Here is a 12,116-nt window from a genome sequence, read left to right on the forward strand (position 1 = left end):
GATTTCAAAAAAATATAAAAAGAAATTGCAGAAGAAGAGGAAGAAGATAAGGAAGAAGAAGGAGAGATCGACGTTGTGAAGAAGATAAAAATGAAAAAGGAAGAAATCAAAGTCCCTAAAATTTAAAAGCGACCAGGCAAATTTTGGTTGTTTATTTTATTAGATGAACTATAAATATTTTAGTATTTTGTTATATATACGAAAATTAACGTACATTTAAACTAGAATATTAAAAAAGAAACTCTAGTAAAGTCCGCTCATTATTTTTTAGTCATTTGCTTGGAAGGAAAAGAAGAAAATAAGAAAAACAAATGATTAGAAAACCTAGTCCCTCTCTCTCCCCTCCCCTGCGTTTTCACCCCGCATCAGCTCCTCCCACGCGTTCACCTTTTCCTTCGCTCGGTGCGCTGCTCTTCTTCTCTTTTCTTTCTCCGGCGAGGCCACATTTTGCGACAGTGACTCCTTACACGGTATCAACGACGCGAGCTTCATCTTCTCTCTTGCGACCGGAGTGACCCACGAAGCGAAACCCACCAAACCTCTTTAGCCGACTGCGACCATCGGCAAACCCACGACGTTTGGCAACTTCCGGAACTTGGTCTCAGAAACCTGCACGACCCAAACACTCTGACATCAACGTTTCTTTTCTTACCTTTCGAAAAGGTTTGACTCTTACTCATTCTTATTTGGCGTTAGATTTGAGTTACCCGGTTTCAAATATGTAGTTTTAAGCGTGTTAGGACACGAAACAGCTAGCCTTCGAGTTGTTTCAGGTGAAAATTTAGTGGGTTGAACACTCCTTTTTAACTAGTTTAAGGTTCTTTATGTTGTCTCGTATCTGTAGATTTGGATTAGTTTGGAATTATTCGAACTCTTTTATGCGAGGGTTGAAGTCGGTATCAGCGAGTTTTAGGCATCACAGAACTATTTAGACCCTTTTGAATTAAATTAAGGTGCTATAAATTAGTTTAGAACTCTTGGGTACTCTCCATTTCTAGTTTAAATTTGATTCGAAGTCTTCAGATTGAGATCTAAGGTTGCTTTGGCTAAGATCACCCACTCCTAACACTTTTTGAGTCTTTGAATTATGTTTTGAACTAAGTGCTCACCTTGGAACCATGTTTTTTTATTTTATTTATTACAGGAGGTCTTTGATTTGTGTAGAAGTGCTTTAAAACACTTAGATATGTGGAATTCTATATGTTGGGTTTGGTTGCTTGTGTGAAAGCATGATGTGTGATTTATTCCTATTATGAATAACTATACCTTATGTATGTGATCTTGAAATTGTGATGTGTTCTGATTTGGTTGGGGACACCTGGATACTACTTGTGTCGATTTTATAGTGTATAATACATTGAAATGCCATTATGCGTTCATTGTGTTGATTTTATAATGTATAATACGCCGAAATGCTATTCTATGTCTTTGTGAATATAAGCATGTTTGTGGAGATGCTTGAACATGTATATATGTTTAATGATGAAAGCATAATTTTGTTTTATGTGGTTTTGGCATAAAGCATGTTTAGAGTAGCATCTGACCTTGTTGTTTTAGCTAGGGTTGGTGATGGTGTTGGTGCAATAAGTTTAGAAAGAAAAGTATTAGAATTTTTTAGAATGTCGACGTCCTTTGATGAAATCAGTTGGGGCCATTGAAGAGGTAGATAGCCTTGGATAAAATCAGTTGCGGCCAACAGAGAGTGTCAGTGGCCTTGGATAAATCATTTGGGGCTGATAGAGACTGTTAGTGGCCATGGATTTGTCAGTGGGGTTGACGGACTTGATGGCCCTAGATAAAAGTCAGTTGGAGCCGACATCTAATTTTGTTGTCCCTGGACACAATTAGTTGGGGTCTATATGTTAAAGGATTTAGTTTCAAAAAGTTTTGTTAAAAATTTATGTATTGAGCAAATTCGAGAAGCTTGATTAAGATTTTGATATGAATTATATGATGAGTTAACATGTTGTAACTGGTGTTTACTTTTCATGTATGGTGAGCATGTGTATTTTGCATGTGTACTTGTGACCATTTTATGTATTGGGTGGGCCCCTATGTTGTAGGTGTTGACAAGTCTTGCGACTTTGGTGATGCTAAAGAGAAAGCTTGAGAAAGATTGACCATTAGGCTTGTTTTGTTTCTTTCGACTCTTTTCCAAATGTTTATTCTACTTAAGAACTTTGGTAGTCGAAAGTATGTTTTAGATCTAAGTTTGTTGTGTTTGCCCTTGAATTGGGTGGTTTTAATAGACTTTATATCACGCCCCACCCTAAAAGTCACTTCATGCGACTTGATGGGGGCGTGCCGCCTAGGCATTCAATGCGTATCACTCTGCGTGATAAATGCCGAATGCCTAGTAAGAGGAACAACTTCTCTTACTAGTCTAACGTGAAGCTTCAACCTTGGACTCAAGAGACCTCAACTCAACGCAGCGGAAAATAACTTTAATAACTCATTAGAAACTCGCTTAACTTAGCCCTTCTTAATCTCTTATCCATTCAGCAATGCACACAGAATAATGTAGTAGAAAAATACATAAACACAACATCTTTTATTACTTAGACCAACACTTTACGATTACACTTTCCTTATTTTCTTAGTACAAAGGGAAATCTTAAACTTGAACACCTAGCCCTGCCTTCATAGAACTATGATGCAGCCCTCGGCGTTCAAGGTGTTCAGGAGTGTAATTTCTCTCTTATTACAAGGAAATATAAGGTAAAAGAGCACAACTTGCTCACTCAGCTTCCACACATGGCAACTCATCTTACCTCTCTTTACTTGGCCTTAATGCTTGGCACCTGGGGAAGGGAAACTTAACACATAAGTCTAATACTTAATGAGTAAAGCTTTTTAGGAATACCTTTTTGGGGAATACCATACAATCACATAAATTTATTTTCATTTTATAAATGCAGGAGCACAATGCCTCATTTCATAAATCATATGAATCTCACATTAGTGTCTTATTCTTTTTCACCAAGAACATAAAACGTTCCGTACGCCAAGGCTACTGGGATTCACTCTTGCCAGCACCCTGCGTTTAGACTACTGTGATGTTCACTCTATCCACAGTGTTCAAGAACTTTCTTGATTCACTTCTCGTTGTACAGTCATCCACACGACGCCATTACACATTATGTGCACACCACATAATAGTTGCTCACTTGATAAGAATAAGGCCAATGGTTTACATGCACACAAGCGTCACAATCATCACATAGAAATTGGTAGTTTTTCTCTTTTCAATCAACAACATCAACAGCAACACAACAATACATAGATATACACGATGCATTATGCATAACCACAAATTCAAAAAGAATACTTTCAAACACACTTCTTTAAGAAAATATTCACAAAATACTTCCTTTATTTTTTAAGATCACTCTTACAAGAATACCTAGTTTACGAAAGTCACTCGCAAAAACACTTATTTTACTTAAGAAGGTAACTCACAAAATACTTAGTTTCCTTCCTTTCCGGGCACCTAGCTCACTTCCTCTTTTCGCCTAGCTTCTTCAACAACAACTTAATTCTTAGCTCTTCCTCGACAACTTCTCTAAATAATCACTCTTTCTTTGATCCTGTTGGTCCTATTTATACTAATCCTTTGGTTCGGTTAATCACTGTCAAAACTCTCTTTACCCACCAGTTCCTACTTATAACTTTACACGTGTCGTCTTACTGCTTGTTGGGTTATGCAGCCAATCTAAGCTCAACGAGTAGCCAACTGTTAACTTGAGATTAGACATTCCTTTGAGATGCTAACCTTATCGTCTCGGGAAGCTAAACTCTTCCTCACCACCCTTTTCTTCTCGCGTTAGGCTACAAACGCCAACTCCTTTTTCTTAACTTCACTTTGGGTTATCGCAATAGAACACCTAACTTCTCTTCCAACAGAATGCCTACTTCACTATCGCAAACTTTCACCCGAAGTCGCCTTTCCTTAAAACGCAACTTCTTCTGCAAAACGCCTTGAACTTAGCTAAAATAATCCTTTTATCAAGTTCTTCTTCAACAGGACTCCTCAAGACTCCCCTTTCGGAACTGCGCCGCACACTTTAGTTGGGTTTTTTTGTTTCAAAGATTGGTTTGGGATTGACTTTAGCTTGAGTTCGTTAGTTATGTTACGGATTTGAATTTAGGAAAGTTTCTTTGAATCTGATTGGAAAGTGTTTAAAATAATAGTTTTCTTGATTACATCTGTGGTTAAACTGTTTATCAAGTGTTTTTCAAGTACATAATGTTGTGGTTATGTAGTTATGCTATTAATTTTTTCTAAAGCTTTATAGATGGTAGAGTTAGTTAAAATGTAACTTTTGGCAGTGTATTTTATTTTTGTATTGAAATTTGGGGTGTTTCAAGTTGCTTGCTTGTGGTTGTCTTCACCATCTAGCTAAAAATTTACATCAATTCACTATTAATCATGCTCAGACTCGAGCTCAGAGGTCTTCTACTGGAAGTGAGCAGGAATTTCACTCAAGGTATTTAGGCACTTGGTGGGGAATGGAGAACACTGACGTGTTCTTGGGTCTGCACGATTTTCTTGAGCGCATGCGTCAACCATCTGCCTCAGATTTTGTCAAGTCCATTAAAAGGTTAATTTGCTTCCTATACCACTGATACAAGCACACTATAGGATATTAATTGACTTCAATTAGTGTTATATCTTTCCTTCAAGTTTTATTTGGTTTCTTTACATGTTAAATGCAATGCTTCCTCATTGTTCCTTCTCTCAGTCCTTTGGTTGAACTTCGAGTTTCTTGCTATCAAATTTTTTTTATTTGTTTTCTTTAGTATGTTTTAATTAGATGTTTTTTTTAAAAGAAAATTCACGCAGTTTTCATTTTATCAGTGAATGAAGTAAAATTGGACTTCTAAAGTAGTGTTTTTGTGCGAGCTGAACTAGTAAAGTTGATGATATTATTTTAACATTTGAGATAAATATACTTAATTTGATGAAGTTTTCACCAGAGAGTGGTGACGATCTCCTCGTTTGGGCTTTTCGTTTTAGTTGGCATTAATTTTGTTAGATTCAAATTCCTGCCCATGAAAGCTAGATCCATGGAAGGTTATAGAAATAATAGGATTATTAGTAGAATATTAGTATGGTTATGATAGACCACCACCTCCTATAATTCATCACTACAGCCCTAGAGGAAAGAAATAGATACCTATAATACATCAGTATAGCCATAGAGGAAAGAAATAGATAGCAAGTTAGTTAGCCTAAACAACCAAATAAATAGTTAGGCTGTTATAGAAGTTTGTTACAAAAATAGTTAGAAAGTTAGTTAGGAAATCTGTTAAAGTAGTTGAATATGTGCATTATAAATAGCTATAGAAGTCCAGTGAATAGGCAGGAAAAGTCTTATGAGGAAGTCTTTGGTTAATTCTTGGAAGACAGAATAATCTAGAGAGAGGATCATTACTTGTAATTGAGAATTACTTTCAATAAAGAGATTGTAATTGATTACCAGGAGGAGTTCCATCACATTGGTATCAGAGCGGTTCAATCCTGGACAAGAAAAGAAAAATGGCGAAGAAAACCGTAGAGAGATTTGAAGCCATTGAGCAAGAGATTATCAACATCCAAACCGAGTTACAAAGAATACCGATACTTGAAGCGAAAATCACGAAACACTTAGAGAAAATAGAGAAAATAGATTCTCAGAATGAACAAATTCAACATCAGCAACAATTAATCTTGAAGTATATCGAAGAAATGATGAAAGAACAGTCAATAACACACAAATCAGAAGGATCATCAAGCAAAATGAAAACAAAAATGGCAGAACTAATCTGAGGTGAACGGAAATGAAAAAGATGGTGAAGAGAAAAACAATGATCGAAGTAAGTTCAAAAACGTTGAGATGCCAGTGTTTAATGGTGAAGATCCAGATGCATGGTTATTTCATGCAGATCGATATTTTCAGATCCATAAGCTAACAGATTCGGAGAAGATGACCGTGGCGACAATCAGTTTCGAAGGACCAGCCATGAATTGGTATAGAGCGCAGGAAGAACGAGACAATTTCAAGAATTGGTTGGATTTAAAAGAACGATTACTCATACGATTTCGATCAGTAAGGGAAGGATTGATTTGCGGGCAGTTCCTAAGAATCCGGCAAGAATCAAGCGTGGAGGAATATCGTAATCAATTCGATAAATTGATGGCGCCTGTATTAGATTTACCAGATCAGGTAATTGAGGAAACATTTATGAATGGGCTTGTACCGTGGATTAAGGTCGAGGTCGAGTTTTGTAGACCGGTCGGTATAGCCGAAATGATGCTATTGGCCTCGCTCACTAAAAATCGGAAAATCATCTGAAACGAAGCCAATCTTAAAGGCTACAGTGGAGGGGAACATCAAATAGAATCAATAGAAACGCCCTATCTGATCGAGAACCATGAATGGAGAGTTGACCCAGCAGAAGTTTATGGACACATGAAGAATAAGATTGTTGGATGGGATGTGCTGATCAAATGGAAAGGATTGTCTCGAAATGAGGCAACATGGGAAGATTATGATGGAATTCAACACAAGTTTAGAATTACTTTCAATAAAGAGAGATTGTAATTGATTACCAGAAGGAGTTCCATCAGGTTATTAGAAGGGACAAAATAGTAATTAGTAAGTAAGTTTGTTAGGATTTTTTGTTTTAAATATAAGACGAGGGCTGAAAGGAAGAGTGGAGAATTTTGTGGGATTGTTAGCTTGTTCTTATGATATTATAGCATATCATCACTATATTTCCATATAATTCTTTATTTTAGTGTTCCTTGTGACTCTTTGTGTTCTTTTGTATGTGATTGTTAGATGGGAAATGTGGGATCCTAACAAGCCAATCTCTTCATTTTCTTCTAGAAGGAGAAAAACACTCATTAATGGAAATTTTGAACACATACTCTTGGTAGGAAATGGATTAGCATTTCCAAATCTCTAAAAGAAAAGAACTTATCGTCTAAGAAGGACCGACACTCCTCGAAAGGTGTCAAACACACCCGCTGGTGTGTTGATTATTTTATTATTACTCTTTTAATTTCGGACATGGCTGGGACTTGGCTCGGACACGAAACCTGTACACTTGGAAATAAAATAATTAAAACTAACATTTGCCCAAACGCCCAGCCCAAAGACGCATCAACCCCACATTTTAGGGTTATTATGACTCTGTCCTTTTCTTTTCCTCAAAAACAGACCTCCCACAGCAACGATATCCCTCATTTCTCCACGCCCAAACCTCCATGCCCAAACGTTCACACCAAACATTCATGTCCAAACCTTCATGCATAAATTCATGAATTTTATGGTGTTTAACTTGTTATTTTGATATTTTTAAATGGAATATTTGACAATATGTTTATATGCTGGACGTATGCTTAATTTTCTTAATAAGAAAATAATGTATAACCAACATGTCTTGTCCTACTTTTTTTTAAATTGGCGTGTTGTCATGTCGGTGTCTCTGCTTTCTAGCTTGTCATTAGTTCCTAGTGACAGAGTTTAGTTTTATTGTTATGCACAAGACAACCTTCAAAAAGACGTATTGGTTAAGGCATTGGATATAAATAATTTGTTATTTAGTTGAAGGCCACTTAATATCACCTCCTTGAGAGTTGAGATAGTATAATATTTGATACCTTAAGTGACTTACTACATAGTACTTTGGACTATTTAGTTTGGGCATTTCAATCTCAAACTTGGGAGGCTCGATTTGTATGCCTAATATATAAATGCATGATGCATGGATGTGTATCTATGAGGATGCTTCAATTTTCCAAGTTTTAGATCGATATTGTTTGTTACTGTATATTGAAAGAGTTTGGCAGTAATTACTAACGTTGATTTTTTTCTCTAGAGACAAGTCTTTAGCATGTGTGAGGATATTGATTGTTGAGTTTGAAAATTAAGGTACATATGTATTAAATTTTGGCTGAAAACTTTATACTGGCAGCTTTATTGTGTCATTTTCGAATAATGCTCCCGATCCTGAAAGGGATAGTGCTTCTGTCCAAGAATTCTTTGCCAAAATGGAGGGAGCTTTTAGAGCTCATCCACTTTGGTCTGGTTGCTCGGAAGAAGAGCTGGAAAGTGCTGGTGAGGTGAGTTCACTACTTTTGAGCATATGAAGCAAATAATTAATTTTCAGCGTGTATAATACAATTAATATTGTTAAATATAGTAATAAAACAAACCTACCTGTAAATGAGCAAAGGCACTTACTGTTCCCATGTGCATATATTTGACAAACTTAACATAATTAATGATATTAACAAAACCCGGATCTTTGTGCATATTTTTGAGAAAACTTGCAAGTTATCTTTCTAAAGGGATCAAGTCTTTCTAAAGGGATCAGCTATTATGTCAATTTGCAATAGCACAGGATTTATGTGCAAAGTATTTGCTGCTTAAGTGATTTATTATTTCGAACATTTATTCTCTTTTCTAATCCACCACTGTCTATTAAATACAGGGATTGGAGAAGTATGTCATGACAAAGTTATTTTCTCGTGTCTATGCTTCACTTGCAGATGATGTCAAAATAGACGAACAACTTTCTGAAAAAATGGCATTGATTCAACAGTTCATTAGGCCAGAAAATTTGGATATCAAACCAAATTTCCAAAATGAAACATCATGGTTGGTGAGTAAAGGTTAAAGTCAAGTTATTTTCATATAGTTTTTGCAATTTTGATCTCCTCTTTCTTAAACTTTAGATCCGTCTGATTCTTTATTTGCACATAAATCATACTTTGAAGTTCTTTCGATACATTTTGCCAGCACAATAATTTTTCATCAAGTGATACTCTATCCAGCGAATTTAACTGAAATTTCTAGAATTTTTTCTCCTCAGCATATCATCTATTAAACGTTTGCATATTTTATTTGGATATTTTAGTATAGTTCAAAAATGTCACACAAGTAATTTTTCTATATCTTTATTGCTTCCCTATTCTTTGGTAATGCCAAAGTGTACTTGGAATTGTTAGAGAACCAACTCTCGGATCAGTTGATGCTTATCTATAATGAAAATAAAAGAATTTTACACGAACGTTATATTTTAATGTATATTTACTTAGAATGATTATGAAAGCCCCCTAGGTTCGGGAAAATTCTCGAGTTATATTTTATATCTTCCATGAGGAAGTGGTGGGAGAAAGACGATGAAATACAAAGCTTTTTGAGACATTCTTTTTATGGAACGATGAATGACGTTTCTTCCACACAGGCTTGTTCTTACTCTTCACTCTGATAAAAGAATATCTTTAATTCAATTTTTGAACACATATTGTCTTTAACAATTAAACTCTCTTTTTTGGATTAGGTCATACCTGACATTTTAGTATGTGGAATTTTCCACCATCTGAATCTTTGCAGGTCATTAATACAAGTCTCACCTACATGTTTACGTTTTATTGACAGCTTGCTCAGAAGGAACTCCTGAAGATTAACATGCACAAAGCTCCAAGAGATAAGCTTGTGTGTCTTCTCAGTTGTTGTAAGGTCATCAGTAACTTGCTATTTAATGCTTCTATTGCTTCAAATGAGAATCCTCCGGGGGCTGATGAATTCCTTCCTGTCCTCATTTATGTTATTATAAAGGTGATGTTTAAAATTATTATTTAATGTCAGTTTTTTGTATCTGATGATGTGATTACTCGTGATGCTCTTTGGCACTATAGCATGTATCCTTACGTGTCTGCATTTGATATTGTGGTTTTTTTATTGAACATCAGCAAACTCTAGCCATCTCTATTTGGCATTAAAATGAAAAGTCCGTCTTATATACTACAAAATTATTTGTTTCATATCTTAGAAGATAGCTATTGTTGTATAAAATATAGAAACTTATCACATCATGCTCATAAATTTGTTTTTCATGCACAATCTCTTGTAGGCAAACCCTCCACAACTGCACTCAAATTTATTGTATATACAACGATACAGGGGTCAATCCCGATTAACTGGAGAAGCAGCATATTTTTTCACAAATATACTCTCTGCCGAGTCATTTATCTCAAACATTGATGCAAAGGCCCTCTCAATGGAAGAAATTGAGTTTGAAAAAAACATGGAATCTGCTCGAGCACTCCTATCTGGGCTCTCTAGTGATGTTGAAGCTATTTCTAACAAAAATAACTTGGATGAAGGGGTAGGCCATTATTCAGAACTTGTAGAAACCAGTTCTCAAGCTTCTGTTGAATCTCAAGTTAGACCTAAACCCACTGAAGGGAAGCCTAGAACTGAGGCACCACATGCCAAAGATCAATCAACAGTAATGGAAGTTCCATCCCTCTCAGATTTGGAAAATAAGGGAGCGACTATTCTTTTAAACGATCAGACAGGAGGAAGGCAAGCATTGCGAGATTATCCATATTTGTTTTCCCAAGTTGGGGATCTTACATTTAAAGATGTAGAAGAGCTTCTTAGTCAATATAAACAACTTGTTTTCAAGTATGTTTCCCTTTCTAGAGGGCTGGGTCTTACAACTGAGTTATCATCCTATTCAAATTCTGAAATGTATTCCCAACATCATCACGAGTCTTTCAAAGAACCTGAAGATGTTAGAGATATGACATCAAATGATGAGTCCGCTGGAGAGGGACATAGGTTAATTGATGGTCCAGATGGAACATCGCTGTTTGGAGAAGAAAATGTTGGATCGGGGTTAGACAAGGTAGTACTACCTCAACATGAAGGAAACAACGAAATGTCTCAATCCTAGCACCTTCAACATTTTTTTTTTCAGTCTGATTATCTTCCTCAAATTTCTGCCCATCAGCAAAGAGATCATGTGAGGAGAATATGATGTTTTACGTAGATGATGAGTAATAGCATTAGACGTCAACCAAGGAAATTTAGCCCTGATTTTGGATCCGGCAACGGCCAGTAAATCAGATCACCTCCACGAAGACATACTGATGGCTATCAGACTCAAAAATTCTTCCCATGTTTCAACAAGTATATCTCTATTTTTCTCCACTTGTAACATTGTAGCAATTTCATTCGGGAGCATATCAATAAATTTATAGATTGAAAAGACTTGGACTTCATATCAATATACATTGATCATTTTTTAATTAAACCATGTACTATGAAAATATATCTTATAAACAACACACTGAGTTGCTTTATTTTGATATAAGCTTTCTAACTGTACTTTCAAAAATCATGCCCTTGTTTTTGTAATTTTACTAACCTTTCAAATGTTTGAACCTTTCTTAAGAAAGGTGAAAAATTATTGGCTTCCTATGAAATTAAAACCTTTCTTAACAGTATATTTAGTCTTCGAGAGGTAATATTATCAAACTGGCCTATGAAATTGAACATATTTTGGATAGAATTGGCTTTACCTGAGTTGAACTATGAGAGTAGTATGGTTAGTTTTGGGGAATTTTGTACGTCCTATTTTGAGAGTTTACTGTCTCCTCAATCTTTGGGGTTCACAATCTCCTTCTCAACCTGATAATCCAATCCAATCCATATTTTGAGGAATTTTGTATTGGTTTTACCTGAGTTGAACTATGAGACTAGTGTGGTTAGTTTTTGTGGAATTTTGTATGTTCTATTTTGAGAGTTCACTGTCTCCTCGCTCTTCGGGGTTCACTATCTCATTCTCAATCCGATAATTCAATCCAATCCATATTTTGAGGAATTTTGTATAATGACTTTACTTGAGTTGAACTATGAGAATATTTTGTATGATGGCCTATTATCGAAGTGACATTTGTGACAATTTCTGAAAATCCACGATTTTGGGGCTTTTGATTACATCATTGCTTCTCATTTCTTCTCCATGCATATTTTTCTCACTACTTCAATCAACCTCCTTATTTACCGTTTTCTCATCAATATAAGTTTCATTTGGTTACTATTGTTTTTGAAAATTAAGTTTATAGAAACTACTTTTGCCTCTAATATTTTTTGTTATTTATAGTCTATCAATGGTTAGGGGTGTAAGAGTAATCCAATAACCCGAATAACCCGGACTACCCCAACCCAGGATTAGTCTAAAATTCGAGTTGGGTTTGGTTGGACTATTTTATTTTATTTTTTAAAATTTTTCTTGGGTTGGGTAGAAGGTTGAAAAGTTCGAATCAACCCAAC

At 35.6% G+C, this 12,116-nt stretch overlaps 1 protein-coding gene across 2 annotated transcripts; it reads left to right on the top strand.

Moving 5' to 3' along the window:
* Positions 1-271: 271 nt before the first annotated feature.
* LOC103485761 (vacuolar protein sorting-associated protein 9A-like) lies at positions 272-11,094 on the top strand. Of its 2 annotated transcripts, XM_051084499.1 has the most exons (6): positions 272-663; positions 4,438-4,601; positions 7,963-8,110; positions 8,482-8,652; positions 9,432-9,611; positions 9,907-11,094. In XM_051084499.1, the coding sequence occupies exons 2-6, from the start codon at positions 4,510-4,512 to the stop codon at positions 10,732-10,734; spliced, it is 1,419 nt and encodes a 472-aa protein (XP_050940456.1). In that variant the 5' UTR covers positions 272-663; positions 4,438-4,509; the 3' UTR covers positions 10,735-11,094. The 2 variants fall into 2 exon arrangements, with proteins under 2 accessions (XP_050940456.1, XP_050940457.1); XM_051084500.1 differs by lacking the exon at positions 4,438-4,601.
* The last annotated feature ends 1,022 nt before the right edge of the window (positions 11,095-12,116 follow it).

The sequence above is a fragment of the Cucumis melo genome, chromosome 5 (assembly GCF_025177605.1).
Source record: "Cucumis melo cultivar AY chromosome 5, USDA_Cmelo_AY_1.0, whole genome shotgun sequence".
Lineage (NCBI taxonomy): Eukaryota > Viridiplantae > Streptophyta > Magnoliopsida > Cucurbitales > Cucurbitaceae > Cucumis > Cucumis melo.

Excerpts from the sequence above, each read along its gene's own strand:
- LOC103485761 (XM_051084499.1), top strand. The coding sequence starts at position 4,510 with ATGGAGAACACTGACGTGTTCTTGGGTCTGCACGATTTTCTTGAGCGC. Across the intron at positions 8,653-9,431 it reads AAAATGAAACATCATGGTTG|CTTGCTCAGAAGGAACTCCT; the intron begins GTGAGTAAAGGT and ends TTTTATTGACAG. Across the intron at positions 9,612-9,906 it reads TCATTTATGTTATTATAAAG|GCAAACCCTCCACAACTGCA; the intron begins GTGATGTTTAAA and ends AATCTCTTGTAG.